Consider the following 24,113-nt stretch of genomic DNA (forward strand, 5'->3'; position numbering starts at 1 on the left):
GAGGTGACAAGGAAAGAAGGAAGAGCGCCAAAAAGGTGATCTCTTTTGTCAGTAACGCAAGCAATCTTCTCGACTTGTTCTCATTCCCCAAGAAGCTTGTTGCATGCTGTTCTGTGTTTTAAAATGTTTGTCCTCGAAGAAGAGGAGGTTTTTCTCCAGCGGTTTTCTACAACCCGGTTGCCGTATGCTAAAGAAATGCGTTCCAGTTGTCCGTCCCGCTCCTCCACGCTCAGCAGTTGCTGTGGCCTGCACGTCTCAAGAACTTCATCAGTGCGAACTCCAGTCGACTGGTTTTAGAAGCCACACTCTCTCTCAACGTCTCTCTCTCTCTCTCTCTCTCTCTCCCTCCCTCTCTCTTCGTGTTCGCCATTGGCAATGGGTATACAAGTCGCCAGGCGTTCTTGGGTGGCTGCGCCAACTCCAGCAATCCAGCTCCAGGTACCCTGAAGCACGGCAACGAAAGCTGTGTTTGTGAGATAAGTTAGTTATCACCGGCAAGCCTCGAGCAAGGAAGGCCAAGCGGGAGTTGCAAAAACTCCACACTGGCATGCCATGGTGCAGGCAACCACAAGTACGAGTGTACATACTACTATTACTAGTCATTGTACTCGTATGTTTAGCGGGCTCCCTGCGAGTATTGCTAGCGGGTTGCCCTAGCACACGAGTCTGGAAAACACTCGGATGGCATATGGACTTGTGTGGAAAGGTTTCGCGAAGTCAAACCGACTGAAGCTATCATCATCATGAAGGTGACCTCGCACTGATGATAGCCACAGATGACTGGGGATGTTGCAGCTCTGTGCGGTAAGACTCAGAGTTCTAACTAGGGCTCAAACGGTTAGTCCGATTAACCGGTTGCAGACCGGTTACGAAGGATTAACGGTTAACCGATAAAGATAACGGTTACGCAGTAACTTTTCAGTCAATTTTTCAGTATCAGATCGTTGCAAAGTATGCACTTTCGAAATTTCGCTGGCTGTCGCACGCGTACGCAATTTCTGGGCTGTCAACTCGGTCATATCTGGTCTCTTCGTGTGAGAGTATGTATGAACGAGCATGCAAGAGAATATACAGTAGGTATCGGTTATAGCGTGGGTGTTTGAAAAACGACTTTCTATTCTTATTTCCGATATTTCTTACACACGATAAATCCAGTGTGGCATATCATATGCATGTGCGCAGGGGCAGGAAGATCATCGTACATGCAACGCAGTACTTCTGTACATGTGGCTGGTCATAGTCCCATAGGCTTACCATGTGGCTATGCAAAATGAGTTACATGGCCACAACAGTTGAATCTGCAGCACTACGACGCAACGAGAGTCACATCAGAACGGCATTGGACAGATGTTATTACTACATGCGATACACTTTGTACTAATCTGGCATGTTTCGCTACACAAAGTCCATTCTTAGGACCGATATATTCCACTATGGGATAAAATTGCTTGTAAGAATAAATGTGCACTTGAAATCCATGTTATGATTATGAAAACATGAGAGTTCATTCTTCTAGGCAGTATATTCTTTTACACGACCACGCTATAACCGATACGCACTGTACATGTGTGCGTTGTACTGAATAGGGTACATTTTTTCACTAAGTATAGTCAAATATACGGTTAAAAAAGAGTCCGCAGGATTGCCGTGGCTTATAGGTTATAACCGTTAAACCGACCGTTAGCTTAGCAGTTAACCGTTGGGGGTAAAACCGTGACCGTTAGAGCCCTAGTTCTAACAGATAATTTCTTGAAGAATGTATTGCAATGCAGCTTGAACATCAGGACTGTAGCACTGGGATTCCAGGTGGTCCGCCAAACGGGATACTTGACCGGAAATGAACATCACCGAAACCAGGAGCTGCCTGGTTTTCAACTCTAGATTTGCCTGTATGAGAGTCACCTTTTCGAAATAAGGTCAGGCCATGCCCGGATGGGCTAGCTGCGGCTGGCTACGGCCCTGAACGTGATTGTTTCCCAGTGCGGACTTGATTAGTGTGAGCAGTGTTACAATTTTTTTACGAGAAACCACAAACCTCGAGAACAGAATAGAGCTTTTTCAAGGACGCCTTTCCCGCCACCGCCCCGTCGATCACCCCGAGATTGTGGTGAACAGGTCGCATGTCAAAATGCCTTGAACAGTATACAAAATGTGACAGGTTCGTCTCCACCAGCGCTTGGAACGATTCTGAAGCTTGTTCTTTTTTGCCCAAGCCATGGAAGGGCTTCCTGGCAACTGTTCTGACTCAACATGAATGTCGGACATCAAGTGGAGCGCCATTCTACTGCTTCTTTCAAGCATCCATTCCCATACAAAGTGAACATAAACTGGGCTTCGCCTGTTCACCAGAGATTCAAGAATTTCTCGCACTTTACCCCAAAAAGTGACCGTTGGTACAACCTTGAAAAAGCTCTATACTGGTGGCTGCAGTTGCAGCTGTGGTATTGAAACTGCAGTCTCTCCGCCGACCTGAAGTCTCGGCTTCAGCAACACTTTTAAAAGTGCACACAAAGTATGCTCTGTTCTGCCTTAGGCTGTACTCACACTACTTGAAAGGTTGACGCGAATGTCGCGTTCAAAACTAGACAAAAGTACTTGAAAAAGCCATTCCAAGCACACTGCACTCCAGTGACGACTTGAAACATTCTTGTCAGCAAATTACCATGGAGAAACATGATGTCATGTGGTAGTTTTGCAAATCCCGAGGCACGTTCCTTCAATTTTTTTTGCGCTCGATCAACTTATTTGCAATTTTCAGTTCATGAGAAAATAGAAACAGTTATATCTTGCTTGGATCATGGAGTTTGTTCGCCATGCTTCGCGAAGAAGTAGCACATCGTCGACGGATGAAGAAGTTTCTCTCCACAGCTCAATGAGCTTCTTCTCCAAGTCGTCAGAAAACACTACGCGAGGCATGATGTCGGTACAAAAGCAATGGTACAAAATAAATGCGACAGAAACGGCAATCAAAACAACGGGAAGCTACTGGAAGAAAGAAGACGAAAAATACTCAGAAAAAACACCACAGAATTCAGAAATGACAGGCAAAAAAAGGAAACTACAAGTATATGTACAAGAGCAGTACGACCACGAGGAAACAAAGCATGAAAAATATTCTGGAGCCTTTCACCGTACAATAGTACTCTGGCCTCCTGACCTCGCACAGCTTTCCAAACGGCTTGAAAGCAAAAAAAACTCGTAGAAGAGGGTTCCGTTTCCGCTGAAACCAAGAGTACATGAAAACCTTTTTCATCTTCGCAACCGTCACCGTGGTAACATTCACACGTAAGTCACTTGTATGCGGTTTTTCAAGTAGTGTGAGTACAGCCTAATGCACTGTTTAATAGAGAAAAAAAATTAAATTTCCCGGCATTTTCAGGAGTTAACTATGGATACATTGACGCATGTAAAGTTTGCCGAGCGCCGTGTGAACTGGGTCATGGTTTGCAAGCGACTTCTTCTTCACACACACGCATGTGTTTTCATGTCGTGTGAATGGCCTATTAAATTAATATGGTACGTAACACGATATGGACAATTTGTACACCAAAAACGGGAGAAAATCGAAATGCTGGCCAAAGTGGAAGAATTTGAAACGGAAATCTCCTGCCGTGAAAAATTGAATGTGTGAGCAGTCGAAACGGAGCTAGGCTACATCATTGCTTGTAGGGTTCGTCCAGAAAAAGTAGATGCATAGTGGACTACTGGACTTTTGTGTTTAGTGCATGTTTAAAAACACGTCCATTATGGTACATTACCATTACCAGATTACGTCTTCATTATGCCATTGGTGCTCACACAACGGCACTGCTCACATAATACACTTTTCTGGATCCTTCTGGCCGTGTAGACGCGCAAAAGCAATACAAACGGAAATCAGCTCTGATCAGCTTCGATCATGTGAACTTGCCACAACAGAAAGAAAGAGGCCCATGAAGAAATAAGGGGTCAAAACGGAATGCTGGCCTAGCAGCAAGAAAAATACCGTGCACACTTTGTGGGACTGTGCTGGTTTTTGAACGGTTGTCCGCGATGCATTTGCAGGGCTTTTCAGTAGTGTGCGACCGTATACAGGCGTGTCGCACCGACTTTGGAGGTGGGGCGGCCATGGAAGGGTCCGGGGGTCCTCCCCCGGGAAAAAAATTCAAAAATTGAAGCCAATTGCAAGCATTCCCGGGCATTTGGTGCCGTTTCAGTGTACGGTAACTACAATGAAAGGCTTTTTGATTCTGCAAAAAAACAAGAAGATGCTACGATCGGGGACAAACATTACCCTCCCCCGGGAAAAATTCAAAAATTGAAGCCAATTGCAAGCATTCCCAGGCATTTGGTGCCATTTCAGTGTACATGGACTTTTGATTCTGCAACAAACCACGATCGGGGACAAGGATTTGCCACGTTTGCGCTGAGATCATCGCGCTTTGCTGCAGTGTGCTCAAACGGCCGAAAAAGTGGGGCGGCCATGGCCGCCCCGGCCGGTGCGGTTCCGACGCCCTTGGTATATACGCCTCCTGTTCGGATAAATTAAAATAAAATTTCTTGTCGCATCCGGATGGATTCAGCAATGGTTAGTTTCTGTGGGCACTCTCCTCCGGGGTCTCCTTTGCAGTATTGGCGCCTCCGGCTTGGCAGTCCGATGCAGTACTTGGTGCGCATCCGCTGGCCGAGAAGTGATCAGACGTGAACTCGTCGTCCGCGTCAATGTGCGTATTGTTGATGGTAAATAGTCTTTGTCAGACGGGTGACAGGTTCTGGGGTGGTGAATGGCGGTGGCGGCGGCACTCTCCTTGGTTTCGGCTTGGTTGTCATTATTCCCGACACGGCCAACAGTGCGATCCTGGCCGGGGCATGGTGCCCGTTGCTCAAATAAAAAGGTCTCCGTCATCAGGTCAAACTCGATCTCCGAAAACGGGGGCTAGGTAACCCAGCTTTGATATCTTCGGTGTAAATGACCCCAACTCGACCTGTGAGCCTGCATGGCACTACATGTATTTCCACTATCAGGATTGACCTGCATGCTAAGCTGTCTGCCTCTTACAAGCAGCTTTGCATCATGCACCGCCGCCTGCTGTCACTTGGGGAGTCCTTGTGCCTTGGGAAGCTATTGTGCCTCGATTGAGCCTACACTTTAGGAGTGCCCTCTCTCCTCTTTCAGGCTTGCTGCTACTATGGGTGCATTTGTCCCTTGACAAGCTTGTGGCAGCTTCTTGTTGTCATCCGTGTACATAGTCAGTAGTTGGGTTGGGACATATTATTATAGGGGCGGCTTTATTGGTTTTGTGTCTGGATTATGCAGCATCCTGGGTCACTTAAGACCATGGGGAGTACTGCTGTTGTATGTGAAGAAATATAATAAGGGAGACTGAGAGAAAAAAAGAAAGAAAAAAGAGAGAAACACTGTGAACAGCAAATCCACAATGCTTCATGTACAATCTCTTATACTTCGAGTATAATTAATCTGCTAGAAAGAGACTTAACACAAGCAGGTACTGAGAGCTAAATCAGAAAAACAAAATCCGTTGAAAAGTAGCCGTCGTCAAACCTAAAATCGAGCCCTTCAGTGACACAATAGCACTGAAGGCGATGTAATTCTTCTCATTCAACATCAGAGAAGCACCGTCAAAACCGATGAATGGGGGTTGATAGTATTGTTGACGTCTTTGTTATTGGCAAATGATTAATATTACGATCATAATTATTTTCTGCAAATAGGGGCTTCAACTAATAGTTCGAACCATGGGCATTCGCAAACCAATGCAACTTATTGAAGGGTAAATTGTTATTTCATCTGAGTTATGATGATGTCAACTGTGCCAAGGAGCGCCTCCTTTTGCAAGATGGATACGCTGGCTCCGGCATCCAGTTCCCTCACAAAGTCAGCAGTCGAGGGGGTTAATCCACCTAACTCCCCCCACAATTTCTGGCACGATCTTGGCCCGAACCTGCCACATCTGTTCCACCTCGCGCTTCAGGCCTTGATATTTCTGTATCTTCTCCACAGATTTTCGGCGGATGTTCCTATCCAAAGGGACACTTACGTCCACAAGCAATGCTTCATCTTTGCCCTTGATAACAATGTCGGGTCTTTGCTCTGACGGGCGCTGCTGTTGGAATTGGCACTTCCCAGTAGATTGACACATCCGTTTCAGCACTGTACACGACGTTAGTGAGTTGGTGACTTGTGTTCTTATTTGAAATGTCCGATGCACCATGCTTCCTGCACAGCGTCCAGTGGAGATACTTTGCTAACCTGTTGTGGCGATTGACATAGTGACTTCCAGCACAAACCGTGCATGCTCCAATAAGGTGGAAAACCGTTTCCTTGTCCTTTCCACACATCCTGAAGCTCGTTTTCGTTGACACACCCATTCCAAGTCGGAGGAATAGCGCGAGCTCTGGTGTGGGGAGCGAACCCTTTCTTATAATTATTATTATCAAATTTAGCAATCCCCACATGCCTTCTTACAGGGCACCCTAGAAATGAAAGCACTGAACTTCTTTCTTGCTTGATCATGGAATCTGCTTCGCTGGGGTATTGTTAACTGTGATGTGTCACGACATAGCTACTTCAAGTACATGTAGATCCGATTTGTGGATGGGAGCCATCACCATCTCTACGAGGACATCTGCACTAACCATCTAGTGGGAAATTAGGAACATTATTGTTAATTTGTATTAGTTTGGTTAGTGACCTTAGCATTGAAAGATGACTTGGCGGAGTGCTATAAAGGCCTTATAAAGTTATAATTATATTAAAGGGGAAGTATACCCTAAAATCAAATTTTCACCAGTTGTAGTCTTCTGGGTGCTGAGTCGAATGGTCTTGGTCCGAGGAAGCTGCGACGCTCCCTTCCTACTTGAATCCCAATCGAACTCGCGCACTTCCACCGAAACTGGGTGACTGCGCCCTACTAGATGGGGATTTGTATGCAAAATGTCACTAAAAGCGCCATTTCGTTCTTATAAAAGCACGGATGACCGCGATTGGCCCATATGTTGTAGTCTTTTGGACGCTGAGTCGACTGGTTTTGGTCCGAAAAGGCTGCGATGCAGCGTTCCTCCTTTATTCCCAATCGAACATGGTTGAAGAAGCGGTCACGTGCTCCTGCGTACACCAGTCACCTGGTCACCGTGCCTGCAGGGTACAACTTACTAGCCTGTTTGACCTTTTTTGGGTGTAGTCCTGTCACTCGAGTTGAACTCGAGTTGAACCTTGGTGTGAAAGTTGTCACCTGCTGGCGCGGTGACCAGGTGATTTGGGCACCCAGGAGCACGTGACCGCTTGTTCAACCATGTTCGATTGGGAATAAAGGAGGAACGCTGCATCGCAGCCTTTTCGGACCAAAACCAGTCGACTCAGCGTCCAAAAGACTACAACATATGGGCCAATCGCGGTCATCCGTGCTTTTATAAGAACGAAATGGCGCTTTTAGTGACATTTTGCATACAAATCCCCATCTAGTAGGGCGCAGTCACCCAGTTTCGGTGGAAGTGCGCGAGTTCGATTGGGATTCAAGTAGGAAGGGAGCGTCGCAGCTTCCTCGGACCAAGACCATTCGACTCAGCACCCAGAAGACTACAACTGGTGAAAATTTGATTTTAGGGTATACTTCCCCTTTAACAAAGTGCTGATTTTGCCGAGGTAACGAGGAGAAATCTGTCATAAAAATAGAAAATGATATACAGAAATCGATACAATAATTATTATTATGCTAGTGAGAATCGCTACGGTACACGTATTAAAGCCGGTCAGTTTTAGGAAATCGCTATAATGTGCAGCTCGTTAGAACAATGCCGGGCCTGTAGTAACTTGGGCATATTTGTGCACTCTTTGCTTGGTAGCAAGAGCAACGGTGTATACGGCCCGTGCGGGAGAAATATTCTGCCAAGAGGGCTTTGGAAAAATAATCACCGAGTGTCAGACTGCCAGGGACTATTTCTTTATGCAAGTAGGTCAATACGTTTGTTGTTTAGGCAAACATTTCCCGTGATTTGTACTCGACTGAAGGAAAAATTCAAACTGAGCACCTCCACGTTTTGGCACTTTGGATACACGGATAAAATTTCAGCCGAGGGCAAACACCTTTTGGGCGCATTAAAATGTCAGCCTGTACTGCCCCTGCCCATACCGTATTCTGTCACATTGTACCTTGCACATAAATATTTCGACTGCCACAAATTTTAGGCCCGAAGGCCCAGGCCGAAAATAGCCAAAAATAAATGTGCAGAAAAAGGGACGGGAAACATGGATATGGGTTATGACTTATGAGCAACTGTCCAAAGCTGTTATTAGAATAATTATACGGTCAGAAAGGACGACAATTACACACCAAACTGACAGAGTGCTGAAACATTCAGCATTTAGTTGCTCATATCTCGTATCCATCTGTCCCTTCCTCTTTCTACATTTCGTTGGCTCGGTTTCCGCATTTTTAGAAACTGTCCCGAATATTAAATTCTGTTGATTTACAGTATTGGGAATGGGATAAACTTCAAACTAAAGGTAAACAGTCAGGGGAAGCACCAGAAACTTGGAAGTGGAAAAAATGCCAACCCCACCAGCACTGCGGTTTGAGTCCAGGTGGAGTTGGCATTTTTTCACTTTTCTGGCAGTTCGTCTCCCCTGATTGCTTGCCTTGAATACACAGTTGACAGTGGTCCCTTTATAATCCAGGACCATTATTTTGTGCTACGGAAATTCTGCTGGATTAGGGAGGGTGCTGGATTAACAAATCCGATTTACTGCACGAAGTGGACATTTGGGTAATTGAGATAATATATATGCTGGTTTCTTGAGGGTGGTGGTGTGCTGGACGACTGTACTACTATTCTAGCACCCATGTTGTGCTTTGGGTCCGTGTATGACACCGGTATAGGATAACCAAGAGTGTACAGCTCAGCAAACACAACAGAAAATTAAAACAAAATGAGTAACGGCAATTGAAAAGCAGCTGGATCGATGGGTACAGCGGAAGTCGAAGCGGAATTCAGAAAGGGTGAATGAGGAAAGCATTAAAAAAAACCAGTAGAAGTGAAAATAACGCTCGGACGCACACTGGGACAGCAGGTGCAGGAAAATAGAAGAAAAATAGAAGCAGAGGAGAATGGAATTCTGACCAAAGATTAAAAAACACAACAAGAACAGCACGACGAGTCTATTTGACACGACTGTCTGTGATCTCTGATTAGCATGTTTCGTGGAGGTTAAGTATGTGTGTGTTTTCATGGAACTAAACTGCTTTCATGGAGATACTATTTTAATACTTCGAGTACATTCGCATTGCCAAGGATGATGTAGCCACTGCAAACCCAACCAGGAAACTAAGCCCTTTTCTTAAAAAGGATGTCGCTAGTGTAAAAAAAATTGAAGTTATTCGACATGTTCCGTCTTCTGTACTGTCTTCTGTTGGCTGGCGTCAGCTTCGTGTTCTGCCAGCCACTGCTTTGCCAGGTGCTTGCGCCGCGCCATCTCGGTGGTAACCGACCTGGGACACGACGGAATGAAGTGCTCTATGACCAGGGCTAACAAGATGAGGATGTGCTCCAACGTGAACACCATACCCACCACATACCTGCAGCAGCAGCAGCAGTGAGCCATGCATGCAGCACAGTAAGAACAAGGACAAGAACAAGGACAAGAACAGGAACAGAAAGATGAGAAACAACGGCCAACAAGCAAGAGGTGAGAGCAGATTCCCGTGCCCTGTCAAATGCATGACACATGGTGGTAACTGCAAGAGTCTGGTCAACTTCTCTAAAAGAGAAGGTTAGGCTGCAGAACGCAAAGAATTTGCCAGAAGTTGCAAGAAAACACTGTGCCTACACACAACAGTAAGTATTTCTGCCTGAATTTTAGAATTCCCTTCTCTGGCTTGCTTTTTCTTGGCTTACTGACGGTTGCGCTCCTTCCTCATGCAGAAATAATTTTTTTTAACAACAACATACAAGTGTTCTGCATTTGGAAGGAGTGCAGCCATCAGCAAACCAAGAAGAAGCAAGCCGAAGAAAATTTTAAGACTGTCTGCAGTGAACCTTGATATCTGACTTGCATCATTATGTGTGCTAGGTCGGGCAATGCCCAGCAAGTAACACTTTTCCTTCATTTTGCAATTAGGGGACAATAGTTTTAGGCTGGAAGCAGGCTGCATGGGTCAATTGAACTATCGCATCAGACCGTTGGCCTTACGGTTAGCCTACACAGCTAAGAAGCCACGTGTGTGTGCGTGTGTGCGTGTGTGCGCGTGTGTGCGTGTGTGTGCGTGTGTGTGCGTGTGTGTGTGTGTGTGTGTGTGTGTGTGTGTGTGTGTGCGTGCGATTGTGTGTGTTCTACGCATAACTGCTGTGTGTATACAGAAACAGGGGTTGTGATGTCAACGGCTGTTCCGATCATTTCTTGATTTTGGTGCGTGTGTTGTTTCTGTAGGAGGAAGGAGTACAGCCATAAGCAAGCTGAAGAAGCAACCCGAGAAGAAGCCAAGAAGGCAAGCTGAAGAAGCAACCCGAGAAGAAGCCAAGAAGGCAAGCTGAAAAAGCCATCCCAAACCCCGACCACCAAGAAGCCAAGAAGGCAAGCTGAAGAAGCAACCCGAGAAGAAGCCAAGAAGGCAAGCTGAAAAAGCCATCCCAAACCCCGACCACCATCCCCTCCTGGAATGATTACTTTTATAGCCTATCCTGGCTCTGAACTTCACACCTGAAATGGTTGGTCAACCGCCCTCAGCCAACCAGAGTTCAGCGTATCTCTCCTTTCTCATGCAGAAACAAATTTCTAAATCGGTAGAATTATCGCTCCTTCCTATGCGGAAACAAATTTCTAGCCTTCCCCGAGTCTCCGCCATTGCACTCATCCAATACCCAGCGCAGCTTAACTCTGATTGGCTGAGGGCGGTTGACCAATCATTTCAGGTGTGAAGTTCAGTTATCTTTACGTGATTACTAACCGGCTGTACTCGAGATCGGTTGAGAATAGTTGACCAATAATCATTGCAGACTCATTCCAGGGTAGGTGATGCATTTGAGACTTTTTTTCATTTCAAGACTCTATTTTGAATCGGAGCTGTAAGCTGAAATACCGCAATTGTCGCAGGGTCACGGCGAAATTCCTTCATCATTACAAGCAGGATTCAAGCAGGTTTCCTGCTGTATAACTAGCTCAGTATGTGTGGTAGTAGGGGCTACTTGCACACTTACACAGTGCTTTCGACCATACGGTACAGCATGCGCCATGTTGGTTCCAACTACCGACAACCCTTGCAGCTATGGGTCACATGGTGTCGGCCATGTTGATCATGTGGACAGTGTGTGGAACGTGAACATGACATGTGGACTATGATATATACATGGTCACTTTCCACACAGGTTTAGTCACATGATAAACTGATGTGATGATACGACTCTATAGCAGTAGCATGCACACTCACACTCAGACATGCCCATCGCGGAAGCGATGATAGCGAACAGCTATGTGTAAAAACAGCTATGTTACACATAGCAACTTGTGCTGGGATTGTAATACCATTCAACAGCTTGCAAGGCTGCTGAATTGACCGCCACTAATTTTAGCCTGGTATCCACCACACAGCTGAGACTTTTTCTGGCCAGTGAATAATGGAAGTTTCCGGAGGAGAAAGGAGGAAACTGTAGTTATCACCAACCCTCACCGCGCCCAGCTCACGCCGCTACGGCGTGCGACCTGAGCTGGGCGCCCTGCCGTGCAGTATGGAACTGTCCTCAAGCCAGTCACGTATTTGGCAGCCCAGTGAGCTGTCTACCGGATCGCAGCGTTTAGAAGCGCCAAATGCGGCAGGGCCAGTCTCAGGCTGGTCGCGTAGGCGGCAGGCCGGCGGGCGACCGGCAAGGCTGCATTCGCATTTGGATCACCGAAGTGATACAGGCACTTCGACGGCACCCCGTGGCGCATCAGGGAGGCATCTGGGGCCCAGGCAGCCCGCCCGTAAGCGCACCACCGTATCAGGTACGCGCAGGTGGAGCAGCAGAGCAAGATGTGTGCCGGACACTCACCATCATCCGGTCGACTGCATGGTTGTGCGACTTTACACAGCCAGCACTCATTACTTGCTATTGCTTGCAGAAGGCCAGAATTTTTTTTCTTTTTTCGCTCTTTCCATTCTTCCAGGCACGGCTTCATGTTAGAGCAGTAAATTGCAGTTAGGGACTCAGCTGAGTCAAGCTGGACTCAGCGTGTCAAGTTTGGCATAATACAATAAGCGCGCTATCCCCAAACAGTTGTGTGGTTATTGTGTGAGTGTATATGCAGGAGTCCGCGGTCACGTGAGGGGGAGTGATAACCTATTTTTCACTTTTTCCTTTTTTCTTTTTTCTTTTTTTCTTTTTCGACACACACACACCACACCACATGCTCCAGCATACATACACGCATGCACACACACACACACATACACATACACCTCAGACCTCAGACATGCCCATTGCGGAAGCGATGATAGCGAACACCTATGTTAGACATAGCAACTTATGTTAGACATAACAACTTGTGCTGGGATTACACCATTCAACAGCTTGCAAGGCTGATGAATTGACCGCCACTATTTTTAGCCTGGTATCCACCACACAGCTGTTTGAAGTGACTTTTTCTGGCCAGTGAATCCCTATTTTTTTCATTTTCCATTTTTTTTTCCTACACACACACCACATACTGCGGCATACACTGGCTGTTGGTAACCACCCAGGAGAATGAAAGAAAAGTCAGGAAGAGTCCGAGAAAGAGAAGAAAGACGTGTGTGACCATAATCGTCGGGAATTGCACACACACACATACACATACACACACACACACACACACACACACACACACACACACACACACACACACATACACACACACACACACAGTTATAGCAGTAAATGGCATGTGTTACTGACCTTCCATAACCCAGCTTGAACTGTTGATCACCACCCTCGTGTTTGAACATGTTTGGCATCCACTGCATGAGCTGCTCAGATGAGAATCCCAGGATGAAGCAGTTAGTCAGGATGGATGCGATGACCATGAAGTACATCACTGAATACCACACACCAATGCCACCAGCCCTGTACACATCAAACCAACACAATACAGCAGGAATTATGCATGCACAATCCACACAACTACTACTACTAGTACACAGCTGGTCATGTCATACTCCAGAAGTCCCAGTCTCCTACAAGCCCGGCATATACGTATGCACCATGCTCCGAATAATAACACTAGCCCTAAGGGGCGTCCGAAGCTATTTTCAATTTGTCTGGTTTTGCCCGAAGGGTATTACTATTAGTAGAAGGGTATCTGGGGGACCTCTGCGGGAATTTTTTTGAAAATCGTGCCTTTGAGGGCATTTGCCACCCTTGCATGATAAAATATGTTAATTATAAGAATTTAGAAGTTGCGACTTCGGCGGTATTAGTGATGAAGTTGGTTGTTCCTACGTGGAACACATGCTTCCTGCCAAACTTGACACTTGACTGACTCATGACTGCCATCCAGAACACACAAGGAGCATGTCGCACCTTCCACTCGGCAAACCTGCAAGAAAGCACCACTCCGTGCTCAATACGCAGTGTTTTGGGGAACTCACCCCTCATCAGTTGAGCTTGAGTAGGCTGAGGAAGATTGTGCCTGAAAAGCACCACCTATATGGTGCTCTCCAGGCCAAACCATCACCAGGGATACAAACTTACAGAGACGCTCCATTTCCAGCGCGACAAACACCTCGTGAGGCCCCAGGTAGCAGCGTGAGTCGGAGTCGCTCATGGCGTTGTGCTAAATAGATGCTGAGAGCCAGTAGCTATTCACAACGCTGTCACCTCCCAACAACTAGTCGCACGTCAGCGCGAGGGACAACAATACAAACGTAAAAGTTGCGACTTCGGCGGTATTAGTGATGAAGTTGGTTGTTGGCTTGTCTCACCAACACAGGTTCCTTCTTGGAGCCCCTACTCTTCCCATCATTGTCCTGTTATTTCTCTCCCCTCTTTTTATGAGTAGGTTGTGTTTTCAGTCAAATACACACACACACACACACTCACACACACATAGCACACACACACGTGTACACACACATGCATACACACACACACACACACACACACACACACACACACACACACAGAAACAGACACACAGAAACAGACACACAGAAACAGACACACACACACACACAAACACACACCTCTCTCTCTCTCTCTCTCTCTCTCTCTCTCTCTCTCTCTCTCTCTCTCTCTCTCTCGCTCCTCTCTATCTATCTCTCTATCACTCTTTCACACAGACAAAGAGATTTACACATTGCAAGCAGTACCTGCGGGAGCGTGGGCGCCTGTAAAGATAAAGCAACTTGAGAGAGTCGGTCATTGTCTCAACCAGAACAAATCCAACGCTGATTATGGAGCAGAGCGGAAATGCTGATGCAAATAGTGTTATGTACTGCAGGACAGAGAGACACGTAAGCACACAGGAAATCCAAACACAGCATTTACACAACACAATATGTACTAGCAAATCAGTCCGGCAAAACAATAACCTGTTGCTTGATTAACGTTTAAAGTCTGGTGAATGACTCATCCACCCTTATAAGACTGTATGTGGCTAGTGCAACACTAACAGGTTAGAATCATGTACATGTACACAAGCCACTACATGTATTGCCATTTCGCACCTATGTTCACTCTGTGCTGTGCAAGTCACGGCACTTAATCTTTGCAGAGCAACCGTACTACATGTAGCTACAGGTCAGTGCACACTTTGAATGCACTAGTTCACACTCCACATCCCATGTCATGTAGTGGTGTTGCTGGTCCACCTTTCAAGGGGGGGGGGGGGGGGGGGTACACCTCTGGCTTCACAGCATGCACTGAACTGCAATCCCTAGCCTAGGGGCCATTGGGCCAAAATATGCACATACTGAATGAAGGTCGAAAGATTTTAGGGGGTGCACATTCCCAGGTATCCGATCAGTATCGGTATTGGATGAGATAACTCACCCCAAACTGTATAACCATCTCCAAGTAGTCATCAAAAGAGTCGTATTCTTCAAGTGGAGCATCCAGTACAGCCTGCACACGGTGCCAAGAGAGCAACATCCAGCACAGCAATATACAGTGGTTACATTGCACAGTCAATTCTACGCTGTCACGATGATAAATCAAAGCTCTGGATGACAAGAATGGATATGATGTTAGGAATATGTCCACTCCAATCCAGCCGGAAATTCACAGTCTGAGAATAAAATCACGAAACCACATCAGGAAGATGCCTTTTTTAATAGATCTGGGCTCTTCTTTTCGCGGTGATATGAATGAAAACAGTCACAAAAAAAGAATCACCAAGATGTTTCATTACGCTTTGTAGATCTCCTTGCTCCTATGAATGATCGCTTGCGTACTTTGTGAGCGGCAGCGGAGTGTGAAACGAGTTTGGCCAGGTTGGGTGCAAGCACTCAATCCCAGGAGCTTGCCAGTTCTTGGGCATGCCCAAGTCTACTTCGCTGTGTGGAACTTTATTGCTTTTATCAAGCTCCGTGAGTAGGCAGGCCTGCTCGAGTGATGTTGATTCGAACAACACCACGAGTGGGCAGGCAACCTCATGTGTGAACGTGGGCACAGATGATCTGGAGCATGCTCTGTTGTCCTCAGAGATAAAACAGTTCCTGCAAACTTGCTTCAGGAAGCCCTTGAAGAGCAAGGAGTGCAGGTTTCCTGTCCGGAGGTGGACACCGCGGTTACACCAAAGCTATAGTCAGAAGGTGCTGAATATACCTGGTTGTTCGGCAGTCGTTCAAGAAATCGCAGAACAACACGTTGTACTCGATGCAAAGAAATGCGTCGGATTGTTTGGGACCCCTCTCTGCCCTGCTGACGGAGGCCAAAGCAGCGCAGGCCGCTGGCACAGGCCTGGATCCCAAAGGAGTTTTGGACACGGTGCCGGCTGGCTTGTCTCTCTACTGGGCAATGCCAACAACAAGCTCTCGATGCTGAGGCATCAGGAGTTTCTAGAACATCTTGACAAGAGCCTGGCACCGATGGCAGAGGAACCATCCGAGAAAGCAGGAATGGCCCTATTCAGTCCGGAACTTTTGGAGAATGCATCCAGTCTAAGGGCCGGGTTCCATTGCGGCTCCGCGGCACGTAATTTTTTGGGTTTTACCATGGTAACCGCGGCTCGAGCGAGTGCCGCGGAGTGGCGGCCTGCCACGGGCTTTGGCTTTGCGTTTTGTAGTGTGGTGGCTCGCCGCAATTGCGGCTTGCATTGTTCATGATCACGTGAACTGGGAAATGCTGGCGGGAAACTTGAAATCTGCTTTGAAGAAGCAAGACCGGACGACGAACAACAAGATCTGTTGTGTCTTTCACTCGTTTTTGTCAGTTTCAACTTTGTCAGTGTTTCTCTTCCTTCCGTTTGCGATGGGTTTCAACTGGTCAAAAGATTTGGAGCGGGCCACGCTGAAACTTTGGCATGTTGTCAGCAGCCGGTTCCAGAAGCAGATGAAGACTGCCAAGGAAAAGAGTGGCTGAGGAAAAAATTGGTGGAAATGAAAAGAGATGGCAAACTTCTGGCGAGTCACGGAGAAAATGATGTGGAGGACTTGACTGATGACGTTGTGAAGAATAAGATTGACGGACTCAAGAAGCTGGGCAAGAAGATGATGGAGAGGGGGATCGTTCCTATCCTGAAAAGGAGCCCCCTACTGGATCAGAAGTGGATGACGACGATCAGCAACTTGATGGCGATGCGATTGAGGTCGATTGGGGGGAAATTGAAAATAAGTGCAAGTGGCATCTCGTCAGGTTATATTTTGAACTGTTCGGTGATCACCCCACCTGGGGCTGTGGACTTGGAGGAGCTGTCGACACAGCTACTGTTGTTTTTGAGGAGTCGCAGGGTGCTACCAAGCTGGTGGTTGCAGCTCACCACCTGGCCAGAACCTCGAGCCGCATGCCGCGGAACCTCGCGTGACGATTGTAGTGTGGAACCGAGCGGCTTCGCGTCAGCATGCGTTTCTGGCTCACGCAATGCGGACGCGAGCCGCAGTGGAACCCGGCCCTAAGGCAGAGTCCCAGAAGGCGCTGGGTTTGGTGGCGAAGAAGTACAAAGATGCTCGAGCTCCTCCAAAGTTGAGCAACACCAAGTCTGGCTCCGGAGGGGCATCATTGGGTGGACGCCGGTTATTTTGAGGTGCCGGGGCCAGCAGGTACTGCGGTGGCTCCCGGTACCAGCCTTATCCCAGCCCGTACGAACAAACTCAGTACAGCCCAGCAGGCCATGGCTATGCCAACCGAAGTCGGATGCTCCCCCCCCCCCCCCCCCCCCCCCCAACAAGGCAACAGGACGGTCAAGGGGCGAGCCCCAGCTATATAACAAAGCGGGACCTAAGCCATTCCCTTCCACCAGCAATGTGGGTGTTGGTACCAGAGTCTGGGACACCAAGCTGCTGTTGCCAGACTGGCAGATACTGTTCGCCGTCTCGGCTCAGGACTGGGCTTTGCCTCTCAGGGGTCGCCACAAACACTGCGGGACCTCCAACGACTGGTACGAGCAGACCGCCACTGGCCGAGGAAGTCGAGAAGGCCAAGCGCATGAATAACCTGATACTGCACGGGCTTCCTGAGCGGGAGAACGAGAATGCTGAGGGATCGTCTAGCCCTTTTCACCAGCATGTGGAGACAGCTGTCCGCCGATCCATGGGTAGTCAGCGCTGTCCAAGGCTACCTGCATCTTGAACTACGTCCCCAGCCTACCCAGGCCAGCTTGCCCAGCTCCCGATTCGGTCGCCGACCAACAAGCCATGCCCCAGGAGGTTCGGTCCCTCGTGGAGAAAGGGGCAGTCAGGAGAGTGGATTTCCGAGAGCCGCCCGGACTCGTGAGTGCTGTGTTTAGGGTGCCGATGTCAGGCAGGAGAATGCGGTCCGTTGTTGACCTGAGAATGCTGAACAGCTTCCTTCCCTACCACCATTTCATGATGGAAGGCATTCACTCCCTGCGCGATCTTCTCCAGCCAGGAGACTACATGACCAAGATCGACCTCAAGGATGCGTACCTAACAGTGCCGAATGCGCAGGACGACAGGAGATTTCTGCAATTCCTCTGGCAAGGCACGAGGTACGAATTCCAATGCCTGCCATTTGGTCTGTCTATGCATATTGGCGTATGTTTCGCGTTCCGCATCTTGGCATGCAGTGGACAACGAGCAGCCAACCCTCTTACAAGTAATGTAATACCAGAAGCCACACAAGCTGGTGTCCTCACCAACGGTTGCCCGTTGGCAGAAGGACGTGCTATTGCAAGCCTGAGTCAGCACGTCAGATTTCTCCGCCCACTCGACTAGCGGGACGTCGGCATCTGCGGCAGCTTGGGCAGCTAGTGTCCGTGACCATGATCATCGACACAGCTGACTGGAGGCGTGCGTCGACAATCCACCAGTTCTACTGCCGAGACGTGGCACCGGCACCAGCAGCAGCACCACTTACAGTGCAGCCGTTCTCAAGTCCGGGGATTAGGATATAGCCTCACCAGCTGGCGTCAGAGCACTTGGTGCACATGTCACTAGCAGTCATACGCTCATGCTTCAATGTTGCCCGTGCCTAGGATTGAGAATGTTTATCCCATACGTGTTTTATTTGGTTTATGCTGTGAAGGACACACTGTTATATCGAAGCTTTACGCCCCAGTGCGCATCTTCCCATTTTGCTAGCAGTGATACATTGCGACGGCGGGCTGGAGTTGTGCGAGGACCTGAGAGCGAGATAGAACAGTGTCCCACTCGCCCTCCCATTACGTGTTGGTGGATTTTTTTCGGAATGATTCATTTTTCCTGTCACGTAGGCATAGTGTCGCTACACTAAAAAAGGCAACTGTAGTGATGTGGTTGCGTGATTTTATTTTTCCATGCTGTGAAGTTCCAGTTGAATTTGAGTGGAAATAATCATGACGTCATAGGCAATACACTGTTATGCCTCACTCTCAGCTCCTCGCACAACTCCCACTTCCAGTCGCAATGTACCATTGCTTGTGAAATGGGAAATTATAACTCTCCTCTGACCCCTTATACATTTCCCACTTTGCATCATAAGACTGGTAGTGTTCTGCTCTACTTATAAGTTTATGGAAACGCTACATGAAGAATATCACGAAAACTCTTCGCATTCCCGTAACGTACATGTATAGGAAACTTGTTCTGCTTTGCGTTCACGCAAAGAAACCATGTGGAATGTGTACTGGAAATTTCCCGTTCCAAATTTGGCAGTTTCCTCTCATTTGAACAACACACATCAGATCCGTATGCATTTTCTTTGCGTGTGCCACAACGTAGAGAACATCATTTCCAAGTAGAAATCTGAACCCAAAACATGTGAAGCAGTCGACTCTAACCCAGACACCTGTTCTCTACGGGATTTCTCTAAGAGAACATCATCCCCAAGAGTGTGCAACTCCAGCTATGGGGTCTGCGATGGCAGAACTTGACATTACGTGACAAACTCGTACACGTTATTTGCACGCTGTGCATGATAGATACAAAACCCTGCTTTGGGTTCAACTCCCTGTTGGTCACTTTGCACTGTTTGCCAGCAAAACCTTTTTGAACCATGTCATATGATGTGAAGTTCTGAAGTCACAGCTTTGGATAGAGGTTGTACAGGCAGTGGCACTCTCTTGGGGGCTATGTACTCTTGGTGTCACGTAGAGTAGAACCTCACTATAAAGTCAGTTTCAAAAAGATTAGCAATCCTGGCGATCGCCCGGGGAGTTTGCCGTCTTACCGTATGACGGCTCGAGCGCTGCCTGGAAAAACTCACTGTGAACTCGAAGAAATATTCCGCGCGAAAGCATGAAAAATGACAATTCACTGACGTCAGTACTCGTACATGACTTTGTGTTCGTCTGGTTTACAACAAACGAGTTCTTCCTCGTATCGATATGGAGTCAGAGAGGACATGTCGAAACTTCAAAGTGTGGTAAATTTCGACGAGCGGGATGCGTCCGTTTTGTGACCAAATAGATTCTTTGAGCTGCCGCGGATGCAATTTACTCTCACGATGTGACGAAAACGGCATCGACACAGACTCATTCCCAAGGCCTTGAAGTGGCAAAGCTATCCTTGTGACTTCGACGACATTTTGAGAAAAGCAGACGCCTGTGAAAGCTGATAGAAGACTAGACGCCGTTGACGCCTAAATTCAAATAAATTGGCGATCTTCAAATACTAAAATAATTCTCAAACAGAAATCGATCGATTGATGTGCCGGTGTATTCAACAACACGTAGCTACAGCGCAATGACTTCCGTGTTCACTCACACGGTTTCAGTGTTGTGTGTGTTCACAACTTCACATGGCGTGAGCCAGTCAAGTGTCAGTCAGTTCGGCAGGAAACGCGAGCTCCAACAACAAGTCGTTTGGCGCAGCCACCTTCTTTGTCTTGTACCAGCGTGATCACCAAAACAATGAAAAAATGAAGAACAAAATGTTTGACTTGAAGATTTGTTGGGATTTGAACTCACAACTTCATGGTCAGCAGACAGCATTCATAACCACAAGGCCAAAAAGGAAGGGATAAATCGTGGGTTTTGATAACAAATCGATACTGGCTTCCAGGGCAAATTATAAACCATGGGAAAAGGCCAGAAACCTGGCCGAAATACTAACTCCTTAATGGTTGGTCCAATTGTTCCGAAACCTTCACAGAACAATTTGCCGTGTCCTAACAAGCCGTTTTATGTACTTTGTTGTCCAAATTTCCCTTATCTTCATACTTTTTAAGACCCAAACTTGATTGCTAATCTTTTTGAAACAGACTGTAGTAATGATTGTACCGGTACCGTTGCTTGTGAATTTTTTTTTTTTTACGGGGTAACGGCCTCTTTTACGGGCAAAATAAAGTCATGTAGACGTGAAAAAATTGAGATACCATGAAAGGTAAAATAGAATTTTATTCAAGTACAATACATTGGGAAACTCCAAGAAATTCCACGTGAAACAGACGGAATTCAGTTTTCAATGGCCGATGCCTACCCCAGCACCATCCTGCATCGACAGGCCTGTCAGGCGCCTTCTAGACCCGCGTAGCCGGAGGTCGACTGCATGGATCACTGCAAATTGGCTGCGAACTCGCACCCAAGCCATGATGATTGAAAATGGCTTGTCCCACCTGAGGGCGAGGCGACCAGCAAGTCGCTTCTGATAGCTGGCGTATTCGCGATGTAGCACCCCATCCGTGGAACAAACCAGTGGTGTGAACGACCCACGGAGGTCCTCGGAGGCCTGACGATACTTCTTTTTCTTCGCGTTAGCAGCGTGGTTGGAAGTAGCTTCCCAGGATGAATGGGAGTAACTGGGTGCGTTGGCATCAATGATGCGATTATCAAAAAACGCCACCCTGTTATCCTCCCACACACCCCGGGCAAGCCAATCTGTCCGAAGAGCAGGCTGCCCCGTCCGATCACCCTCCGGCACCATGATCGGCTCGACGACAACACCACCGAATGCCATATCAGCTAGCTTTGCATCGCTATCACGCAGATCATTGTGGCCTCGCTTGATAAGTCCACCTTTCGGGCAGTCAAGGCCATGCTGGAGAGAGAAGGGCTTCCCGCAGCCATCACATTGCGCTGGCAGGGCAAGCGGCTGCCGACCATAGCGGATGGCAAGTTGATCGCGGAATTCTGTACTCGACAGATCATACCCCTCGCGCTTCAGGGGCAACACCGTAAGCCATCCGGAGGCATTTCCCCGTACGATGCGGGAGAGGGTGCGCTCCTCAAGCTGTGGCAGGTCACTGAGAATTGATTGGCTGATTTCAGCGGAAATCACATCTCGTTCCCTGCTGATTTGGCTTGTGATGCGGCGACAGTGAGCGCTGTGATCGTTTACTTGGTCCGCGTCAGCGATATTGTCGCTTATCTTTCAGCTTTGTTTATAATGTCGCCAATGCTCACTTGGCAGCCCATTTCACCCCAATTTTGGTTAGCAAGTTAGTTTACTAGTACCTGAAAGGTCTAGCTAGAGTTCGAGTGGATTTCGAGAGCGATGGGTGGGTGATTCTGATTGATATAGCGCCGCATCAAAATAGATTATCGTGTTACGCTGTGCAGGCAAGAGCAGCGCAAGCCACAAGAAAGTAATCGGCTACTCGGAATCAGCTCCATTTTGCTGAACGGCCGAGATCGCTCACCTCAGTGATCGCTCGTCAAGCTGAGATCGCAGCTCCCTTATCTTCAGCTCAATGCTCGGAGTATCCAGCGCGTCGTGGAGATTTGCAAGTACTGTACGTGTCGTCGTCGTCGTTCAAAATAAAATCTTGCAAAGAACGGCGTCTGATTTGAACCACAGAGGCTGTCGTGCTGCCCACGTGAAGTCCTATAGAGAAGGCGACCGTCACAATCGACTTCTCTTTAGAAAATTGCCAGGCAGCGGAGAGGAAGAGAGATGAGCTTGCAAAAGCAAGAGAGTCGATCCCGAGCAAAAATATTTGTCACCAGCGCCGAGGGCAGCGACGAGGAGGACCGAAAAAAGTAGGAACCCTTCCTTGGACAATAAATTCCTCATAGCTAGTTGTCATTCTATACCTTACCGTCCATCCTACCAAGTTTTATCACTTCAAGTACACGCGTTCATGTCCAAAGTCTAAGTTCAAAAGATAAGCGACAATATTGCTGACGCGGACCAAGTACGTTTATGGGGTTACCAGATTGGATGGAGTTGCGCAGGATGTCAGTTGCGTTTCTCGAATTCTGGTAAGCCTGGGGTGCTGTGTGGACAGGATCGGCCAAAGCCAAGCCACCATACTTGACTGGCAGGGTGAGGAGCTGGTGTTCCCGAGGAAGAACCTCCTGCCCAAGGATGGCTGGGGCAAATTGCTCCAGGATGACGTCTCGAAGCGGAGCAAACTCCTCCTCAAGACCCTGGACAACACGCTGCAGGTATGACCACTCACAGGAGAGCGAGCGATTCAACGCACAATACGCCGACTGGGGGTATTTCCTGGCAGCAGCGGCAAGGCAATTGACACTGCTCACCCACGTCTCCACTCTCTCCTTGACAAACGATTTCACTCCGTCAGGTTCACCGATACAGCCTCCTAGGAAACGGGCGGATGTGGCTACTTGGATGTTCAGATCCCCAAAGATATCATTAGCTTGCTGAACGAGATCCGGGGAAACAATAATGATACTCTTTGTCGGCTCAACTTGGTAGCCGAAAGCTTCACCCTGATCGATAAGGCGGTCGAGCCACTTCCTGATGTTGCGCAACCGTCCCGCACAAGAAGAATCATCAGCGTACCAGTTTTGGGTGTGCTGGCTGGGTTCCTTCAATTTTTTAGTTCAAACTCTCAATCAGAGGGTGCAGACCAATGGCATACATTAGCATAGCCAGGGGACATCCCTGAGTAGTACCTTCCCGGCTGAGAAGGGTATGGACCTCAGATGTACAGGAACCTTTCAAGATGATCACAGCGTACCCACGGTAGGCGTTGAATAGAAACCTTGCGCATCTCGGCCAGACCCGGCAGTTCCATAGGGCCGCGGGACGGCTTAGCGAGTTAAATGCATTAGCTGCATCGACAAGAAGGAGTCCTTCGGTGTCATCCTCGGTGAAAACGTCGCTCATAGCATGAACAGCTGCCTCAATCCCAGCTTTTGCACCCGAGCATAGCTGGTCAGCCCCACAGACCTCCTGGACATCAATTCCCGTAGCAAGGGCCATGGCCTTTGCCTCAATGCGCTGCCTGCATTCGCCCACTCCGATTGGCCGCACTCCTGGTAGCTTGTCCAGCGCAATGCCTCTCCGAGCAAGGAATGCTCGCATGTTGCACCAGGGCACGATTCCATTTGCATGTCGACGGGTTGAGGCGGCCACAGCTTCCCGCAGGCGACTGCTGGCGTTGCCATGGGATAGCAAGAACGTTCTCCACTGCTCAGAGTTGGTCCCACTGGGACCGGCACTGCCGAAGAGTCGACGGGCCACCTGTTCAATCATTGCACCAGTGATATGAACATCCTCCAGCAGGGGCAGATCCTCGCACTCAAGGAATGCTCTTGGATCGGCGGGTTGTTGCTCCGGGTGTTTCTCTTGCAGCACATCGTACACGGTCCTACCAAGTGGGCC

The 24,113-nt window shown here is 48.1% G+C and overlaps 1 protein-coding gene across 1 annotated transcript in view; it reads right to left on the minus strand.

Moving 5' to 3' along the window:
• Positions 1–8,764: 8,764 nt before the first annotated feature.
• Positions 8,765–24,113, minus strand: part of LOC135814576 (anoctamin-8-like) — a 32,983-nt gene continuing 17,634 nt past the window's right edge. The window contains exons 11-14 of the mRNA XM_065327711.1: positions 14,998–15,069; positions 14,316–14,440; positions 12,904–13,071; positions 8,765–9,572 (exon numbers count right to left, since the gene is read on the minus strand). Coding sequence (XP_065183783.1) covers positions 9,371–9,572; positions 12,904–13,071; positions 14,316–14,440; positions 14,998–15,069 — 567 coding nt within the window. The 3' untranslated portion in view covers positions 8,765–9,370. The remainder of the gene's footprint in view (positions 9,573–12,903; positions 13,072–14,315; positions 14,441–14,997; positions 15,070–24,113) is intronic.

The sequence above is a fragment of the Sycon ciliatum genome, chromosome 4 (assembly GCF_964019385.1).
Source record: "Sycon ciliatum chromosome 4, ocSycCili1.1, whole genome shotgun sequence".
Lineage (NCBI taxonomy): Eukaryota > Metazoa > Porifera > Calcarea > Leucosolenida > Sycettidae > Sycon > Sycon ciliatum.